General features: G+C 25.2%; 6 protein-coding genes across 10 annotated transcripts; 3 read left to right on the top strand and 3 right to left on the bottom strand.

The window, feature by feature from the left end:
• The first annotated feature begins 194 nt into the window (after positions 1 to 194).
• Positions 195 to 1,605, top strand: LOC122517986 (40S ribosomal protein S3). The gene is made up of 4 exons (XM_043636625.1): positions 195 to 303; positions 695 to 1,017; positions 1,102 to 1,289; positions 1,386 to 1,605. Exons 1-4 carry the CDS (start codon positions 271 to 273, stop codon positions 1,565 to 1,567), a joined length of 726 nt encoding a protein of 241 aa, XP_043492560.1. The 5' UTR covers positions 195 to 270; the 3' UTR covers positions 1,568 to 1,605.
• A 229-nt stretch (positions 1,606 to 1,834) lies between these two features.
• On the bottom strand, positions 1,835 to 4,372 carry LOC122517984 (Krueppel homolog 2). Its single transcript, XM_043636624.1, has 6 exons — positions 4,221 to 4,372; positions 3,592 to 3,756; positions 3,261 to 3,442; positions 2,993 to 3,060; positions 2,744 to 2,877; positions 1,835 to 2,669 (listed from the first exon to the last, which is right to left on the bottom strand). Exons 2-6 carry the CDS (start codon positions 3,753 to 3,755, stop codon positions 2,453 to 2,455), a joined length of 765 nt encoding a protein of 254 aa, XP_043492559.1. The 5' UTR covers position 3,756; positions 4,221 to 4,372; the 3' UTR covers positions 1,835 to 2,452.
• A 757-nt stretch (positions 4,373 to 5,129) lies between these two features.
• Positions 5,130 to 12,036, top strand: LOC122517944 (28S ribosomal protein S10, mitochondrial). 3 transcript variants are annotated; one of them, XM_043636576.1, is made up of 6 exons: positions 5,130 to 5,178; positions 5,243 to 5,359; positions 5,419 to 5,546; positions 5,640 to 5,841; positions 5,920 to 6,020; positions 12,019 to 12,036. In XM_043636576.1, exons 1-5 carry the CDS (start codon positions 5,164 to 5,166, stop codon positions 5,971 to 5,973), a joined length of 516 nt encoding a protein of 171 aa, XP_043492511.1. In that variant the 5' UTR covers positions 5,130 to 5,163; the 3' UTR covers positions 5,974 to 6,020; positions 12,019 to 12,036. The 3 variants fall into 3 exon arrangements, with proteins under 3 accessions (XP_043492511.1, XP_043492510.1, XP_043492509.1); XM_043636575.1 differs by lacking the exon at positions 12,019 to 12,036 and adding an exon at positions 6,260 to 6,476; XM_043636574.1 differs by lacking the exon at positions 12,019 to 12,036 and having other exon boundaries at positions 5,920 to 6,219.
• On the bottom strand, positions 8,675 to 11,776 carry LOC122517942 (beta-1,3-glucan-binding protein-like). The gene is made up of 8 exons (XM_043636571.1): positions 11,224 to 11,776; positions 10,315 to 10,542; positions 10,053 to 10,204; positions 9,823 to 9,965; positions 9,568 to 9,731; positions 9,113 to 9,489; positions 8,900 to 9,001; positions 8,675 to 8,811 (listed from the first exon to the last, which is right to left on the bottom strand). Exons 1-8 carry the CDS (start codon positions 11,369 to 11,371, stop codon positions 8,698 to 8,700), a joined length of 1,428 nt encoding a protein of 475 aa, XP_043492506.1. The 5' UTR covers positions 11,372 to 11,776; the 3' UTR covers positions 8,675 to 8,697.
• A 931-nt stretch (positions 12,037 to 12,967) lies between the features above and the next one.
• Positions 12,968 to 14,399, top strand: LOC122517946 (UPF0389 protein CG9231). 2 transcript variants are annotated; one of them, XM_043636578.1, is made up of 4 exons: positions 12,968 to 13,083; positions 13,520 to 13,626; positions 13,719 to 13,812; positions 13,947 to 14,399. In XM_043636578.1, the coding sequence occupies exons 2-4, from the start codon at positions 13,566 to 13,568 to the stop codon at positions 14,155 to 14,157; spliced, it is 366 nt and encodes a 121-aa protein (XP_043492513.1). In that variant the 5' UTR covers positions 12,968 to 13,083; positions 13,520 to 13,565; the 3' UTR covers positions 14,158 to 14,399. The 2 variants fall into 2 exon arrangements, with proteins under 2 accessions (XP_043492513.1, XP_043492512.1); XM_043636577.1 differs by having other exon boundaries at positions 12,969 to 13,083; positions 13,475 to 13,626.
• A 374-nt stretch (positions 14,400 to 14,773) lies between these two features.
• On the bottom strand, positions 14,774 to 16,146 carry LOC122517947 (protein MIX23). Of its 2 annotated transcripts, none has more exons than XM_043636579.1 (2): positions 15,934 to 16,146; positions 14,774 to 15,348 (listed from the first exon to the last, which is right to left on the bottom strand). In XM_043636579.1, exons 1-2 carry the CDS (start codon positions 15,976 to 15,978, stop codon positions 14,962 to 14,964), a joined length of 432 nt encoding a protein of 143 aa, XP_043492514.1. In that variant the 5' UTR covers positions 15,979 to 16,146; the 3' UTR covers positions 14,774 to 14,961. The 2 variants fall into 2 exon arrangements, with proteins under 2 accessions (XP_043492514.1, XP_043492515.1); XM_043636580.1 differs by lacking the exon at positions 15,934 to 16,146 and adding an exon at positions 15,617 to 15,870.
• Between the last annotated feature and the right edge of the window lie 3,088 nt (positions 16,147 to 19,234).

The following is a 19,234-nucleotide window of genomic DNA, read 5'->3' as shown; positions in this document are numbered from 1 at the left end:
TCTTAAATCAAACGAGAGACATATTTAACTGAATAATAAAGCTGTAGATGATAATATTACACGAATAAAAAAATTAAACATTTTTACATTGCATTAATGATGATAAAAATTTTTATTAATTTCTACAATTATACGATTATAAAGCTCTAATGATTTTTGTAAAATTTTATTTTTTAGATTCTGATTTGATTACTGATTCAAAACGACCATTTCCGCTTTAACCTCTGTCTCTTTCCATTCCTGATCTGCTATATCGCGTTAGCAACAAATATGGGTACTCGTTCTATTTCCAAGAAAAAGAAGGTTTGTGATTTATAATGAATTATTATATATATTATACGAAAATATAGTGTTTGCTATAATCTTTGATATTATTAAAATAAGATTTTGTGCAAATATATAAGAGTGAACCGTACCGACAAGGTGGATGCATTGGATATTTGTGACTATTATACCATCATTTTTTTATGAAGCTGTGATCTATAGAAAATTTTAATCTTAATACTAAATAGAAAAGAATTCTTTATATTTTACTGATATTACACATATAAATATTATATAAGTTAATTATGTTTTACTTCTCGTGTTGAAATGTTTTGTTTACCTCAGTAAAGCGTGAATTTTTAGGTTAAGTTTATACTTATATCAATATCAAGAGTTTCAAGATTAGATATACTTAACATTATATTTATAGTTCGTAGGAGATGGAGTTTTCAAAGCTGAACTTAACGAGTTTCTTACTCGTGAGCTCGCAGAAGATGGATATTCTGGTGTTGAGGTTCGTGTAACACCAACTCGTACAGAAATCATCCTATTAGCCACACATACGCAGAGCGTTTTAGGAGAAAAGGGACGAAGAATCAGAGAGTTAACCTCTGTGGTACAGAAACGTTTTAATTTCAAGGAACCACAAAATGTTGAATTATATGCTGAAAAAGTAGCACAGCGTGGTCTGTGCGCTATTGCACAAGCCGAATCTCTTCGCTACAAATTGATTGGTGGACTTGCTGTGCGAAGGTTTGTATATTTACAAATAATTTTCTATAATTCATTCTATCATCCTAGTTCATATATTAATAAATTTTTATATTTGTTTTGCAGAGCATGTTATGGTGTTCTTCGGTTTATCATGGAATCAGGAGCAAGAGGATGCGAAGTAGTTGTCAGTGGAAAACTACGCGGTCAGAGAGCTAAATCGATGAAGTTCGTTGATGGTTTAATGATTCATTCAGGAGAACCAACTAACAACTACGTAAACACAGCAACCCGTCATGTACTCCTTCGTCAAGGTATATATTTAATAAGTACAAGTATTAATTATAATATACATCATTTCTAATATTAGACATTAATTAATATTTTCTCTTATTATTATTTCATTGTAGGTGTATTGGGTATTAAAGTGAAAATCATGTTACCGTGGGATCCTGTTGGCAAACTTGGTCCAAAAGATCCTCTTCCAGATTACGTATCGATAGCAGAACCAAAAGAAGAAGTACGTCCATTACAACCAACTTCTGAAATTAAAGCTTCGAAAGACATACCTCAGCCAGCACCACTTGTATAATTAACACTACAAACAAAATAAATAATGGCTTAAAATAAGAAATTCTTTTATATCCTCAATGCTGATCATAAAAAATATAAAATATAGAATATAAAAAGAATATTCCAAGAAATATACGATTATTTTACATATTATTAGAGAATTTATATTATTTTTACATGAAAATTAAAAATAACGTCTCTTTTTTTATTGAATAAAATGATCTAAAAGCTTTTTGAACAAAAAATAAATCGTATTAAAACTACTTGGTAAAAAAGAACAAAAATCTAGAAAATAGTATACCATGACTGTATATTTAATCAAAAGAAAATACAAACAAAAATATACAAAAAAGTGTGCTTAAGTAGAAGTAATACTTATAAATAAAGAAAAAAATCATAAGATATAGTTTACAATACTTATTTCAGATAATTATAATTACAATAATACCACATGTTAGACACCATTGCATGTTACACATCTATATAACTATCATATACCAGAATACCTGACAAATAGTAATTAATTCATGGATTTAATAATTAGATTATAAAACAAAAATTTACCTTATATGAGATTAAAATTAAATAATAGACAATGTCTATAAGTATACTTATAACTGTTTTATAAAGATTAAATTTCTGTCGTATTTTAAAATGTATGAAATGTTTATAAAAGACGCGTATATTTTGTTCACTTAAAACTGCAATAATAATTGTGTCTAAATGTAACTATTACATTTTTGATTGATTTCAACCTTCTACACATTTGCTAAATTATAATATACATATATATACCAAAAACTTTGACATTATCACTCAATCATCGTTAGATTCAATTTTATAAAAATGTGGACCCTACAATCCAAAAACAATTCCCTTAAAAAATATTCAAAACGGGCGTATATTACGGGCGAGGTACTGGTGCCATTTGTTGAGTTAAAGAAAGAAAACCTTCTATCATTTTACGAAGTATATCTGGCATTGCAGGTTTTTTGGATACAGCACTCAAGAGACTTCTGATTTCGTGAAACATATTCCGTGTAAATGAGTTTCTTTGCGATGCAAGACGCATTTTCAAAAATTGGTAATATATAATCGGTGTTAATAGACCAACGCGTCCCCTGTAATTAAATAATGATTATTTCATTATCCATTTACTAAAATATATATATTGAATATATTATTAATGACTTACGTGAAAACAAGAAGAACTGTGAATGGTAAAATAATAATTTCAGAAAGTGCACAAAAACGCAAAATCTTATAAGACTGAAACTCAACCAAAGATATCACAAGACGCATACCCCACCAACTATTGTGTCCTAAACACTATAAGGAAAGAAAAGAGAATCATGTATATTAATTTATATTCACAATGATCTATGCACTATTATACTCTTATGTAATTAAACAAGTATATGTAATAACATGTTTTTATACTTACATCGAGTAACGCCAATGAAAAACTGAAAAAGTGCAACATGGCAAATAAAAAGATGGGTACAAGGACGACTAATTACAAGTTTAAGAAAAATATGTTATATGTGATACATAATATCACACGAATAGAAGAAAAATAAACTAAATAATACATAATACATTAAAAATAAAAATTTATAATAATATTTATATTATAAATATATATTAATAAAATATTATATATTATATTAATAAAAATTTATATAAAGTAATACGATTATTTGAAAGGATACTTGTTACTGGAGGAACATAGAGAAATATTATTGAATAAAATAAATAATGACAGGAGTCTTCCAGAAGTAACGTCCCCAAAAATTCTCTACTAAATTGTACATTTGGCAGTCTTTGATGAAGACGTAATGCGCTAGTTGCTGCATGACTTATTAAAGCTTTGTAATATATATTATAAACGTTTCTAAAAACAAAAAAAGCAAATAAGTTATTCATTGATTACGTATAAATACAAATTTTGTTAAAATATTATAAGTATATAAAGTTAAATAAAAATAATAAAAATATAATATAAAGTTAATAAATACAACAAAAAAGATACAATAAACTTACCCGAATATTGGAATAACATAACTTATAGTAAATATCATAGTTAGTAGTCTTGTAAACCATAATCCGGCTTTAATTTTGTTATCAATAACGAATTGTTTTAAAACAAGCCATCCCTTGTCCGAAACTTCCCGTGACGTATTTCCTGAACTTGCAGTATCTGCCATTCTGTGTATTAAAAAATAACAAAAGAAGAAAAAAATATATTAATAATCATAAATATGGAAATCGTGTTATTAAAAGCTACGTAGCAGGCATATTGTTAATGTTGAAATCATTAATATCAAATATTTCATATTTCAACAGACGCAAATATACAAATATATGCATTTTCACACATACTATAATAAATTATATACAATTAACGTAAACTCACACATACATATATGTATATGTAACGAATAAAAAAAAATAGAAAATATGATAACAGCATTGATTAATCTACATGTATTAAATTATTTCCAACTCATGAAAGAAAAAAAAATTCATTTTATTACCATAAATGTAATTATATGACTTGAATATTAATTCTCATGCCATTGACGTTTACTAATCAAATATAAGAACAAAAATAATATCTATGTGGAAATTTTTAAATGGTATACTTAAATATGTTTACAAAAAATACTTACTTTCTTGTGTGTATTCCTTATAATGAAATGAAATGAAAATTATTTTAATGTAAATTCAAGAAGGAATGATTAAATCCCGTTTCTTGATCAATTGTACGGTTGTCCAATGTATTCTCAAATATCTACGTGTAAATCTGATCAAGAAACGTATAATCGCGCTGAATATCGTTTTTGAAGTTCATACTTTTACTACTAGATGGTACACCAAACGAATATTTTCTTCACATTTTTATCAATGAAGCATTTTAATTTTAATTGTATGTCCAATACAAATGGAATTTTATAAATAATATTTTAAAATTGCTCTTTAACTCTTTTAATATATACGCAATTTTATATAATAATTGATTTTAATATGATTTTCTTCAAATGAGTTTAATAATATTACGTAGTACGATACTTCGTTCCAACCAATAAAAAGTATAAACATTCAAAACAACTACGATGTGATTCGTGAAAAGCAACTAATAAAAAATAGCAGAAAAAAGTTGGCATAGAACCGCAACAGCAGAAAAAAATGAATAAATGTTCTTAATTACTCACTAATTGCTCAATCAAAATCCATAATTGCTCACTTTATAATTTAATTATTTAATTAGTTATTAATAATTGAAAGAAGTTACTAGAATAAGCAAGTTTAAAGTTTATTAAAATTCTAGTAACATTACTAGCACCATATCGGTAATAGTAGTGCTCTATCTTTATCTTACCTGCCGTCGGTAATTGCAGTTTTCTACTTTCTATAATAGTTGATCACGAAGTTACTTATGTTCATCGTTAGATGGCATTGTTCCTGCATTAATCATACAATCTTTTAGAAGTAAGAAAGTGATCCATGTAGATGCAAATATAAATCTAAAAGTTTATATTAAAATTAAGATTTGATGTGAAAACAATTTTATAATAAATAAAATTAATTTATTTTTAAAGTGACATCATAAAAATGTTACATTTGAAGGTAATATTATTAAATCATTTGACAAAATTGAAAAGATAGGTTAATTGTACAATTACTTTTGTAGGTTGGTTCTATGTTAAGAATTATTATAAGTGATACAATTCGTCGAGAAACTGGACATATCGGAATCTTAACAAAACCTTTCTCCGCATTAGTGGAAGTAAAAAACGAGGATGTAAAGGTAAACATTGAATATATTCTCCTTTTCATAACATCACATTTCATGCATATTTTTTCTAGCCTAATCCTGACAAATTATATAAAAAAATAGAAATTGAAGTAAGAGGAAATGATTCTGCAGTACTTAAAAGTTATGGTCAATTTACCGAAATGACTGCGAATCATTTAGGAATAAATATGTTAAGAAAGTAAGCTTTACTTTATCTTTCCTTTTATTTTTCTATAATATTTTTTATAATATAAATCAATCGATTAAAATGTATATAATTTTGATTTCATAGTACGACGCCAAGAAAACCTATATTTGAACGATTAACAGTGTTAAAGTCAGTACATGTACATAAAAAACATCGCGTGCAATACGAAACCAGAACTTATTACAGATTTATGGACTTTGCCAAATTGACTGGGTCAACTGCAGATACTTTTTTAGAATATCTTCAAAGAAATTTACCGGAAGGTGTAGCAATGAAAGTTACAAAGGTTCGTTTAAAATATTCATTTCATTTTTATTATTCAATTATATTTCTTTTTCAATTAACGAACAATTCTTTTTCATAGGTTGAATTACAAAAGTTACCAGAATCTATACAAACACCACCGACTGCTAGTTAATTATTTTGTACAAATTATATTGGAGATATATTACCACAGTGCACATAGTAAGTTAAACGAAATCACTCGTTAAAATAATTTATCTGTAATTTATAAATTACATATCTTTTTAAAGTTTTGTTTACAAAACAATATAAAATATTACATTATTTAAGAAATATTTATTCAGCCCGTAGAATGAATTAATTTTAATTAATAGTTTAGAACAAACATTCAGATGTACGATAAAAATGAAAAGTAAGCTTATCCAAAGTTTAATAATTAAAAAAAATGTTTTTCGAATCAGTTTAAAAGACCCAGTACCGGAACGCTAAAAATGATTAGCTCCAATAGCGGAATATGATTGGCCCAATACCGGAACAGTGAATGATAAAAGTTTCTCCAAATGCAAAAATTATGCTTCATCTAAATTATAATTAAGTCAATGAATAGTTGAAAAATTGAAGTTATTAATAATAGTATTTTATTATAAAAGATATAATTTTAATTATGAAAGATATAATTTTTATATTGAAAACGAAACATGAAACATTTAAAAATTGCAAATCAAATGAGTAAATCATAAATAAAAATAAAAAAAAAAAAATTAAAAAAAGAAAAAAAAAGTATATTTTCAATTTGATAATAAATGTAAACACAAGATTTTGAGTTTAAACTTTATAAATTAGTTTAAGAGCAAAATATTAAATACAAAAATTTTTGTTTATTTTCAAAACTGAAGTTTATGTACTTACTGTATTACTTATTCAATCACAAATAATTTTTTTATCGCACAAGACCTTGCACTTTAACAAAATACACTGCATATGTCAGGCGGCAGAGTAAACATGGCAGACTGTTCCAGTATGGGGTCGGGCCAATTTCAAGTGTACCGATAGACGAACAGCAAAAATTAATAATTTTAATGAATTTTTTTCATATGAACACTTAAGACTGTGAATTCTAAATACCTCTGCGGACACATAAAAAAAAAAGAACTTTTGAAAAAGTTGCTTTTTACATTTTTTACGAGCTTAAGACTACGGACTGCTTTCTTAGCAAATTCCTTAAGGAATCGAGTTAAGTCATCGAACTAAGTTTGGTCCTACAATTTTTATTTTTTTTTTTTAATATTAGCGATGGACTTGTAAGTTTTACTTATATTCTATTTCATGCCAAAACCATTAAAATTTGGAAAAAAATAAAAATTCTCAAAATTCCATATCATATTCAATAAGATATAATATAATAATCCTGAAATCGTTCCAGTACTGGGTCTAGTTCCGCTATAGGGTCTTTTACCTTAGTCATACTTACTTTTTTAAATCCATCATATATTTCATTAAAGCTACATTTTTCTGGCAGAAAGAAATGATTACGATTTAGATGATTTAATGGTAATAACATTAGTCGATATTCCAAATGGTTTGTTGAGTGCATTATGTTGAAGCTCAGGTAACGAATTTTTCTTTTGAAATATTAAAGGTTTATCTTTAAGTACTGCGATAATATTAACAGTTTTAAGAGGCGTATCTTCAACATCTGCAAATTTTAATTGTTCTTGATCATTGTTAATAGATTTAATTCGTTTATTGTTTCGTTGTATCGTCGTAGCAGTTTCGTTAATATTATTTTTTCCAATATCAGATGAAATTAATCGTGTTTTATTTCTTTCAGTTAAATGCGTTTTAATTAATTCCACATTAGCGATACATTTTCGTAGGATAAATTCATCTGCACAAAAAAAATATTTATTTTATATTTTTAATTAAATTAATTTTTATCTTTCTTTCTTTCTCAGAAAATTACAAATAATTTTTACTCACTCGATCGTTTCGGACGATGAAGAGTTTTCGCGAAAGATTCACAGTTTAAAATGAAAATCAAGGAAACACCGATTACCAGTATGTTTCTTATATTTGTCATTTGTAACGAAATTGATCGAACAATTTTCTTTTCAGTAATAATTTCTTGAAAAATATAATTACATAAAAAGAGATAAATAATATTTGAAGATTTTAAAGAGAGATACGTTTTGTTCACACCGATACTGCACAAATGCTCTCAGACAACTGGAGAATGTAGAAAAATAAAGATTAAAACTCATGTTCAAAAAATGAAAGGAGGAAACTGGATAGGGTGGTATAGCCAGTTTAAGGTCATTCTTTATATATCTTGAGATTTTATTTTATTCGAATTAATTTCACAAATTCTTCAAGATTCAGATAATTCAAGTTCATATTTATTTCCATTAAAATGTATTCGTTTTAGATATTTCGTATATTCGCTTATGTTTAAAACATCATAAATTTAGAAAGATAAAAAAAATATATAAATTGTTGTCTTGATTTTGTTTAATATCAATCTGAGTAAACCGGTTTCGTATTAACATCGAAGGTCAATGCCGTTTTTATAGTAAACCGGTTATTTTCAAAGTAACAAAAATCTGATTAAATTTGTGTACATGTGTGTTTAACGATTACATTTTGTTGTTTTTAATATAAAATGCCATCATACACACATGAACAAAAGAAAATAAGTATTCAAAGAGATTTATTACTCTTAATAATAATAATAATAATAATAATAATTTATTATTAACTTCTTAACGCGTATTTAAAAAATATTTTAAGGATATGAAAAATTAGAAAAATAATTAAAAATGATTATAAATTAAAATAATCATTCTTTTTCTATATAATAATGACTTTATTCGAGATTATTTCTTTTGAGATCGTTCAATTTTTATTCCAACGACCAAACTTTCACATAATCAACTTCCAAAGCAGTTTTGCGACTGTCCTCTCGTCTCCAACTTTGCAACCATTGATTCCTGGAATTCCAAAACCGTAGCATTGCCTGTAATTAATGAAAGATATTCATTAAATTTTGTTTTACTGAGTAAACAAATGAATTGTTTTGAAAAAAAGAAAAAAAACGATTGAACCTTTGCGCCAACATTTTTCCAAGGTTTAACAAAACCAGAACTGATTGTGTTGTCTGGGAAAACTCTTCTACCACCAACACCTACACCAATACTGATATAAAACTGCAAAAAAATGTTTGTTTTTTTAACTCATTAAATTATATAAATAATAATAAAAATTATTTATATAATTAATAATAATAATAATTGTTTATATAATTATCATAAGCTTACTTCTTGATCAAACGGAGAAATGTTTGTTATACCACTAATATTAAGCTGAGGTAACCAATTTCCTTTTGTCGTAGAAGTTAAACGACCAATTTCTTCGCCATCCACTAAAAATTCGAATCCATTTTCATTCCAGATAGTCGTATAAACATGAAAATCTTGATTCCATCTAGCACCACGATCCATTATTTTGTGAATAGTTTCTTCGTGGATCGTTGAAAAACCTGATCTGAAACCAAATTCTAATTTTCTAGCATCGAAAATTTGTCCAAAATCTTTGGCATCGACCAAATTTGCATTCCCACGAGCAAAACCAAGAAGAACACGACCGCTAGCATAATTAGGACCGTAAACAGAGTAAAGTGGTTCCAACCAAAGTTCTGTCGAATAATAAATCAATATTTAATGATTATTTTTCATTTAAACAGTGTGAATTATTGGATATAATTTTGACTGACCTGGATAAAGCCAATCACCTTCAGGAAATTTAGCACGAATTTCTATTTTACCATATTTAAATGCAAATCGAGTTTTCGTATTCAATTTGGCCGATATTATTGGAGGTAAAATGTTAAAAGCTTCAGCGTTCTGTGAACATTCCTGAGGTATATTGCTGGTGCAACTTAAAAAATACAAAATACAAAAATATAATAACATATTTAAATCATGCATATATATTAATTATAAATAAGAAATAGAAATAAAAGATATACCCAGCAAGATTTAATTTTCCATAAAAAGTTATATTTACTCCATACAAATCTTCTAAAATAACTGGTTGAATACGAAGAACCCCATCAATGATTTGAACGAGATATGGATGATTGTCATTGTGATAAACACAAAATTCGTAATCCTAAAATAAAAACACACAAAATTAGACAAATCTTTAGATTTCTTATGTATCATCGATTAGTATTAAATATCAAAAATTCATGCTCACAGGTTCTAACGGTATTTTTATATCGCGAGACCAAAGGGATTCATTTAAATAATTAAAATCTTCGTTTAATATCAATTGGCCTTTTTCAGGACGTGGACTAATTGTTGATTTAATGGGAGATTCAATTGTAGTTTGTTTTGAACTGTCTGATGCTGTAAACAAATTATTAAATATATATATAATTAATTTTTATTAGAAAATAATTGAATAATAATAATAATAATAATAATAATAATATCGTAGATATTTAAATTTATTTCACCTCTAATCGTGTAACTTTGATTTTGTTTTTTAAATGAAGCGCCATTAGCTTGCACGTATATCCAATAATTAATAACATCTCCATTTTGTATGATAAGATCTTTTTTTTCTAACGTCCATCGTCCATTTTTAGCTCGAAAAATATCATCTGTTATTTCTCCAACTTCCTCCGATAATATTGGACTATTTACATTTCCGTGAAACGTAAAATATTGCAATCCCGGTTCATCTGTTAACAACAAAGATATATTTAATTAAAACAAAAAATTAATACATTTTTAATAAAATACAATTTAATAAAAATTGTATATTATTTATTTATTAAAAATAATATTTAATTTTGTAAAAAATTTAATTAAATACAATTAATGTATTATTTAATACAATAATTAATTTAATAAAATACAAACCCTTTTCTTTTCGATTTGAATTATCTTCGAGAAATATGAATCGTATTTAGAAACTATAATCGATTATTAATATATAAATAGTAAATATGATCCATGTAGTATGACCTTGTGATAATAATGATTACATCGTTCAAAAAAAAATGAGATCGTAAGATCATTTTTTTTATTTATATGATCGCATTTTATATTTTATATAAAATGATATTTTATATTTTATATTTTACGATCGCAAGATTGAAAACTTCGGGGATTTACAGGTAACTCCCTTGGATGATGCATCATTCTTCCAATGATTTATAGTGAAAATTTATATGATTTTTTTGTCAAACTTTTCAAGGACATTACTTTTTATTTAAAATAATTTAAACATAATTTAAAATAAAAAATAATTTAAAATAATTTAAAATGATTTAAATAATTTAACATAATAGCAATGTAATATTTTATTTTCAATTATTAATAAGAATTATTTGTTATATACAATAATTCAATTAATTTACCTGGTATAGAAATACGTAATCCTTGTGGTTTAAGTACTTCAAACAACGGTTCCGGTATTGTGTAAGATTTTACTAATACTATAGTAATTAATAAATTTAATTGGAATAAAATTAACGTTGAAATTGAATTATTTTTTAACGAATACATTGGTTTTTGCTTTTATTTACTTAATTTTTTTCTAAATAATAAACACTTCATTCAAAGAAGTTTACACACGCGATACTGATTGATGATTCAGAGTAAATCGGGAAATAATCTCTATTTACATAAACCTGATAAACTTTAAGAATATACTGAAGCTTGCATCTTCTATTCATTTATTTCCACTACATCCCATCTCTTTCAATACTCCCACCTCTTACAATACCCCCACCTCTTACAGCACTATATAATATATTTATATATGTATTATATATATTCGAATTTATTTTAATACTTATGTTAATGTAATAAACAGGGTGTCCCATTTAAATCAATCCATTTGATTATTTTAGAAATTGTTGATGATAGAAAAAAATGTGTTAGACAAAAGTTGAATGATTTAAGGGGGCACATTATCTGATATTATTATTTATTATAGTATTATTTATTATATTATAATTTATAATAAATTTATTATTATCATTATCTGATATTATTATTTATTATATTATAATTTAAATAACAATATAATTTATAATAAATTATAATATAAATATAATAAATTATATTTATTATAAATTTATTATATTATTGTACTCTACTAACTTTAATATAATTTATTTTATTCATTATATTATTAATTTTTTGTCTAGGTGGACGCGTAAAAGTCACATGAAAAGATCAACTTATATTTAATTTTTAATAGTAGGTGTTCAATAGTAGATACTTTAATCTAAAAGTTTCGAAGATATTTAAGTGAATCGATTTAATCTTAAATTGCCCAGAAATGTTTGTACTGATTTGTAGAAAAATTATTTGTATTTAATAAAAGCATTAATCGGTACTAACTTTTCGAACAACTCAATATAAATACTAATATACTACAAAATATTAATAAATTATTAAATATAATAATTATTTATTAGAGAAATATATTTAAATATGGAATACGAATAATTATTTAAGATTAATTAAACTCAGAAAGAAAGCATTATATGAATTATAAAATTTACAATTACTCTATTAACTTCCGATACAAAAATCAGTAATTATTAAATGGCTACGTTGCGTTGGTCTCGTTTTCTTTCCGAAGAAATACAAAATGACGAGCCTGTTCTCACGTAAGTCGGTTATTTAATAAATGAATCGTATTTATAAAGTAAAAGTAGACTTTGAGAAGAATATCCAATTCAAATCAGTTCACTAAAGTTCATTGAAGACGCGATGATCTGCACGTAGCCATGTTAAATAAAAACGCGGGTAATTGGTGCCTCAGGAATGTACATAGATTTTTAAGCACCCGTGTAAAAATATCATTTCAATCATTAAGATTATTATTTCATATTTTTTTATTATATTTTGTAATCGTTGTTAATCAATAATTGGTAATAGTAAGTAAAGTATTTTATAACTTCAATTTTGTTCCTTTAACTTTTTTTATCTATAATTTAATAATATTTATGTGAACAATTTAAATGTATTGAATATTTAAAGAAAATTTTTATCAATTTCTCACAATTGAAAAGAAACTCGAGATTCATTTTTATGACACAATTTTTCGTTTTTATTCATACGCTACTGTTGTAGTTGCCTATATATACAATCCAAAAATTAAGAGACCGCGCATCATAATGATACATACGTATTGCCTAAAGGTTAAATAGTGGAAGATTTTATAAGCTTGTTTTAATCTGTTAATGCAGAGTGAATTATATAAGGTAAGCAATATTATACGTAATAAAATTACTAAACATAATAAAAATCATTTTAAATGGAGTAACGTCAATTTTGATTGATCGAAATCTGAAATAAACAACCAACTTTTTCAACAACTTGTTCTATTTCTATTTTTTCGGTATCTGCGTATAAAAAATCTCTATTTAAAAAACATTTATTATTAGAATTTAACCAATAATATGTGATTGACAGAAAATGATTAATGCTTGATCGTCATAACTTTTAATTAAGTTTAACTTCATTTTTACTACGAATGTTGTTTATTTACAAGCACATTGACAATGAAATTTTGTCAAAGATAGCAAATTAGCATTTAAAAAAAGTACAATGATAGGAAAAAGGAGAATTAATGCAATGAATATTTTTGTACAGATAAATAACTATGACGCAATTAACATACTATTCAATATTATCCAGAGTAATAAGACAAGTTTATTGCAATGGTAAAGGAAAGAATAAATTTATGTCGACACAAGGCCCTAAAATAGAAACCAAAAGTAATCCTGATCCTGTTCAAAACTTAGGTAAAAATTAAATGATTCGTCTATATATATATATATATATATATAAGAAAAGAAATAAAAATTTGTATAATTTTATAATTGCATCGTTGTAGGACCTCAAATGTATGCACCTTCCAATATAGATAAAAGGATGTTAGTATGGGTGAAACGATATCCATCTATGGCTGAAGTACCTTCGCAAGTGACGTAAGTTTGATAATAATGTTAGCGTTATTATAAAATATCTTTCGTTCTTTAATACGTATATTAATATTGTATTATAATATATTCTAGGAATAACTTAACAAATTTTCTTTCTTTTTTTTGTTTATTCTCAATAGACTTGATTGTATGTTACAAGCACGGTCCAGAGTTAGAGTACGCTTATGCAATATTATGATGGTAATCACACTAATAGGATTTGTAGCTGCCGCTATAAGCGGAAAAAGAGAAGTAGCATCAGGGAATACGCTTTTTAAAAGAAATCAAGACTGGCAAGAGAATTTACGAAAAGAACATGCAGCAGCTACTAATACGAGTAAAAGCTCTTAATATCAATGTCTTTTTCTCAATTAATGGATACTAATTACTATAACATGATAAAAATTAGAATATACGAATATATACTTTTATTATATGCAGTATTTTAATAATCGTGAAGTGTTATCACTCAATGATATTAGTATTTAAACTAGTTTTGAAAAATAGTCGACTGTATTTATTACACGTAAAAGTAAAAGCTATTTTTTTGAAGTAACCTTAGCAACAAAAATATATATATTTAAGTACACAAATTTCTTTATATTTCAATAATATAACTGTGACATGTACATACATAGATCTACTAAAAAATGTCATCATTGTCATAATTATTTTCATACTTACGCTGTAACTATATTCGTGTTATTGTCGTGGACAAATATTTTGTTTAAATTGAAATGTATTTTGTTTTTAATTGTTTGGTGGTTTTTATTTGTTTCTTTTTATTATATTTTATTTATATAAAATATGTATAATAAAAACAATGAATAGTAAATCTCCATTATGTGTATATATAACAAAACAGTTTATACTTGTTCGTAGTATCCAATCTTATCATCGTTTATAAAAAGATTAACTTTTTCCACAAAAGCATATGATCATATTTTCATCATATCGATATTAATTAAACTTTAACTTCTTTATTACACAACTAAGTAACTTGTACATCGTAACAAGAGAAAGAAGAATTCTTCCATAGTGATCTCATTTTATTTGCAAACCATATACTCTTTATTGTAATAACTATTACATACATTACTTTTTTTTTTAATATAAATCATACATTATGCGGAAGAATTCTATTAAAAAAAAATTCTATGAGGATAAATTCGTTGGCTTGTAATAACCACGACACTTATCATGAAAAGCGTTCATTGTACGGTTTTTCAAAACTTCTTCAACGCTGAGCTCTGATTGTAGTAAGCGTAAGTTAGTCTGTTCTTTTCTTAAATTTTTTATAAATATTGGATCATCTCCATGACTGTCTTTTTGATTCTTCAAATATTTCACTCTTTCTTTGGCAGCGACTAAACATTTGTTTATAGCACTTTCTCTTTGCATATGACTATTTTGAACTTCTTCAAATAATCTTTCACACTTCAACGATAAATTTACTTGCCCTTTAAATGATTCCGTTGGAATAGTCTCATTTAACTTGTAGATAATTTTATCATCGAATTGTCTCATTTTCTTTAACGTATCCTGGAATACAAACAGAAGAAAAACAAATATATTTTTAATACATCACAGTTAATACGTAGATTAGTATTTAATTATGAAACTACTATCTTTTTTTTCAAAATGATTAAAACTAACCTATAAAAAAGAAACATTTTTTGTAATTAAAAAAAAGACAAATTATTTACATTGTTATAAATTACGAGATACATTAGTTATAACGTTCTAACATTTCTCTTTATTAATAAATTTAAACGAACATGAACTATTGTTTAAAAATAATTAAACTAACCTTAAAAAAAGGAACGGTTTTTTTTATCTCATCAAAAGCAAGTCATAAATAACGACAAATATTATTTGTAATGTTTTGACATCCACCTTTATTTAGAAATTTAAACAAACATCTAATCTACAGATTTCCATTAATAAAATTCAATTAATATTATCAGCCGGTAAAAATCTAAATCGAAGCATGGGTTTTAAAAATTAATTCTATCGCGTAATTTTAAATGTTGTGTAACATATATGTATAGACGTTATATAATATAATTATATTAATTATTAGATGATATTCTTCGCTATTACGTTATAATTTATTAACAAATATACCTGAAATTCTAAAAAATCGACGCATTCCACGTTAATCGCAGCCATCTTTATTAGGGCGAACTCTGTGGTATCGTTGAAATGTTTTCTAAGTATTATAAATGCTTAGGCGAGTTTCTATGAAAGCTTAGAGTAATTTCTCATGAAAAAAGTTTCATTGCGTCTCTTATAATTGAATATTTTTCTTTCCTTATGAATACCATCGTAATGAAGTAAATTTTAATTTTTTGAATATTAATGAAGCATTCAAATACCATTTATTAAATAAATTATAACATAATAATATTAGTAAAAAACACCCAATTTAAACTATATGTGTTATATAATTATTTTAATAGGTATATTCATTTTGAAGCTTTTGAACAAAAATGTCCACATAAGGAAAGGGAGGATTTAATTAAAATTAATAACAAATATATATAATTAACATTAACACTAAAAGCTTTGATTTATTTTAACGAACATTTATTTGAACTACGTTATTAGGTTGGTAAGAAAGTTATATATACTACATACGTATTTTTATTGAAAAGAACAGAGCGCCGTAAAATAGGAAAATGATGTTTTTACAATCTTAAAAATAAAAGAAGATAATTATTATTTATAAATAATAAAAAATAAGAAAAATATGATAATTAAATAAAAATATATTTATGGACTAAGTTACCACTCCAAAACTCTGATGCGAAATTTCGATTGATTTCATAAAAATGATGGGAGTATCGATTATACTTCTTTTTATTACTAACAATAATAATTTTTGTGCTTTAACTGGTGCGAGATACCAAAATCCATTGTATCTACAAATTGATAGAAATATAATACAATTAAATTATAATAATAATAATTCAATAATTAAAAAATATATATATTATTACTAACGCATTTTCGAATAAAATATTACTATGATCCATAACTTTTTGTGCAGGATAAGCGCAAAGAAATCCATGACAAAAAATGCTACCAAGTAAAGTTAAGTATAATAATACTTCTAATTTTCCAAGAAGCATTTTAATCTAATTGCAAAAAATATAAATTTGTCATTCAAAATATATTCTTACATACATACATACATAATATAAACATGAGTCAAAATAAACACCGAAAGAATAATGAAAAGATAATTGAATAAAAATATTTACTTACTTGAACCAAATTGATACTCGTTAATAATACAATGATTAGAAATTGAATAATAAAGGAATATTCATGATAGGAAATAATAGTTGCGACGAACCTTGATCAAAGAAAAATAATATGTCATTTAAAAAAGAAATCATAGCCTTGCTAATCTTTGTGTTCTATTTTTGTTTTTTTTTTTTAAATACAAATAACTATTTTTTATATTATCATTAAAAATATTCAAGAGTAGTGGTGATCAAATGATTAACATTTATTATATAATTATTTAATTATTATATAATATTAAATTATTATTATATTAATAATTATTATATTAAATAATTATTATATATTATTTAATTATTATATAATAATTATTATTATATGCATTATTATGCATGTTACGTGAATGTTATTTGATGTTTACATATTGCATTGATATTATGCGATTAAATTATAAAAAAAAAAAAATGATTAATTAAAATGAACCAAAAAATTATTGCATCGTTGATAATTCGTGGTAGTTATGAATCATGATGAGTGTTTTTTTAAGAACAATTGATGCACAATTATACCATATTAAACGTTATTAGAAATATTTGTTATTCTATTAGTAGATGATGCGAACAATTAAACGGCGTGTTTTAATGTAGTAAGAAAAATTGATGAATGATTGGTTTATATCAATGAATCCAAGCCATATTGATACCAACTCCAAGATTTTTGTATGATATTTAACGCAATCTGTTATTTTATAACGAGCCTCGTAATAAGCATTGTCCATGTCAGTGTTTTCTAAATTTGTATCGAAAGCATGCTCCAATCTGTAACTAATAATTATATGGAAGATATTTGACTGATTAAAGTTCATTTTTTTGTATAAAAAATTTAAATTTTATTTCACACTAAAAATCCGAAATGACTTTCTTGTCAACCCAATATATACAAAGAAAATTCATAGATTCACGTACCAAAGTACTTTGTACATACTGCAACAATGTTGTGCGAACAAAAGAAATATACTTTCCGTAGTGACCAATATAGTTACGCCAAAAAACATAGTTATCCACGTGTGCAATAGAATTGGATAGAAATATTTCTCGGTATCGAGAAAAAATTCTGCTTGATATAAAAATTTACGTGTTCGAGTAACGTTAAGTGGCAAAACGATGTCCAATATGCAAGGCATCAAAGATAACAAATTTACGAAACCTAAGGAAAAATAACTGACCACTGCACAACAAATGGTACAATATTAAGTAAATATTATTTAAAATATATATGATAATTTTATATATATGATAATTTTAAATAGAAAATAATTTTTAAAAAATATATCGAAATTTAAATAGATCCTGATAATTTTCTTTTCTTTTCTTTTTTTTTTTTACCTGTAAGAAATAAAGTATAATTTCTATTTTCTTTAGCATACATTTCCATTATTTCTATTTCTTTCTTCGTTTTTGTCACATTCCAAAGATCTTGAATATCTTCAAACAATTTTGTAAACTATAATACGATTGTAAAAATTATTAATTTATTTTCTTTTCTCTTTTTATTTGTTCTTTTTTTCTTTTTTTTTTTATTAATTTCTCACCTTTTTCACATTGACGATGCAATTGCAGTATCTTATTATGCAAATACTGTTAGACAAGAATGATACTAAAATTTCGAATATAAGATCCAAATGGTGTCCAACTTTGACGAGCTTAATTATCTACATTTTTTATTTTTTTTTTTTTTCAAACAGAATTGTATAAAATAATATACAGGTGTGAAATATCAAGATTAAGCAGAAATATGAATAAAGATTTGAATATTTGTTTACCTGTCCTAACAAACAGAAACTTAAATAGGAGACCGTGGTAATCGTAAGAATTAATTTCATTTTGTAATCTTGATCAGGCCATTGGCCAATTATTAATAAAAGTAAACGATTGAGTTTGTAATAGCCATCGATAAACAAATCCATTATTTTATTTTATTTTTTTTTTTTTGTCAATTCCAAAGATCTTTTGACGATCGATGATATCAAAGAAAAATTCTAGCTTACGTTCTCGTTCAAGAAACACCAACAAAGTCATGTAAGATCCGAGCTGGTTTTTTTTTCTTTAGTCAATATTTTCTCACGAGTATATTTTACATAATTATGGAAGTGTGAGTGTGACACGAAAGCATATAA

This window comes from Polistes fuscatus, unplaced genomic scaffold, assembly GCF_010416935.1.
Source record: "Polistes fuscatus isolate 324 unplaced genomic scaffold, CU_Pfus_HIC Scaffold22, whole genome shotgun sequence".
Lineage (NCBI taxonomy): Eukaryota > Metazoa > Arthropoda > Insecta > Hymenoptera > Vespidae > Polistes > Polistes fuscatus.
This window is presented reverse-complemented; position numbering and strand designations above follow the sequence as displayed.

Coding starts and splice junctions, on each gene's coding strand:
- LOC122517986 (XM_043636625.1), top strand. CDS start 271: ATGGGTACTCGTTCTATTTCCAAGAAAAAGAAG. Junction 304..694: donor CTATTTCCAAGAAAAAGAAG/GTTTGTGATTTA, acceptor TTATATTTATAG/TTCGTAGGAGATGGAGTTTT. Junction 1,290..1,385: donor TCATGTACTCCTTCGTCAAG/GTATATATTTAA, acceptor ATTTCATTGTAG/GTGTATTGGGTATTAAAGTG.
- LOC122517984 (XM_043636624.1), bottom strand. CDS start 3,755: ATGGCAGATACTGCAAGTTCAGGAAATACGTCACGGGAAGTTTCGGAC. Junction 3,061..3,260: donor CTATGTTCCTCCAGTAACAA/GTATCCTTTCAA, acceptor ACTTGTAATTAG/TCGTCCTTGTACCCATCTTT. Junction 2,878..2,992: donor TTTCATTGGCGTTACTCGAT/GTAAGTATAAAA, acceptor CTTTCCTTATAG/TGTTTAGGACACAATAGTTG.
- LOC122517944 (XM_043636576.1), top strand. Junction 5,360..5,418: donor TAAAAAACGAGGATGTAAAG/GTAAACATTGAA, acceptor TATTTTTTCTAG/CCTAATCCTGACAAATTATA. Junction 5,842..5,919: donor TAGCAATGAAAGTTACAAAG/GTTCGTTTAAAA, acceptor TCTTTTTCATAG/GTTGAATTACAAAAGTTACC.
- LOC122517942 (XM_043636571.1), bottom strand. CDS start 11,371: ATGTATTCGTTAAAAAATAATTCAATTTCAACGTTAATTTTATTCCAA. Junction 10,543..11,223: donor ATTACGTATTTCTATACCAG/GTAAATTAATTG, acceptor TGTTGTTAACAG/ATGAACCGGGATTGCAATAT. Junction 9,002..9,112: donor TTTCTCCGTTTGATCAAGAA/GTAAGCTTATGA, acceptor ATTTTTTTGCAG/TTTTATATCAGTATTGGTGT.
- LOC122517947 (XM_043636579.1), bottom strand. CDS start 15,978: ATGGCTGCGATTAACGTGGAATGCGTCGATTTTTTAGAATTTCAG. Junction 15,349..15,933: donor TCGATTTTTTAGAATTTCAG/GTATATTTGTTA, acceptor TTTGTATTCCAG/GATACGTTAAAGAAAATGAG.
- LOC122517946 (XM_043636577.1), top strand. CDS start 13,485: ATGACGCAATTAACATACTATTCAATATTATCCAGAGTAATAAGACAA. Junction 13,627..13,718: donor TGATCCTGTTCAAAACTTAG/GTAAAAATTAAA, acceptor GCATCGTTGTAG/GACCTCAAATGTATGCACCT. Junction 13,813..13,946: donor GAAGTACCTTCGCAAGTGAC/GTAAGTTTGATA, acceptor TATTCTCAATAG/ACTTGATTGTATGTTACAAG.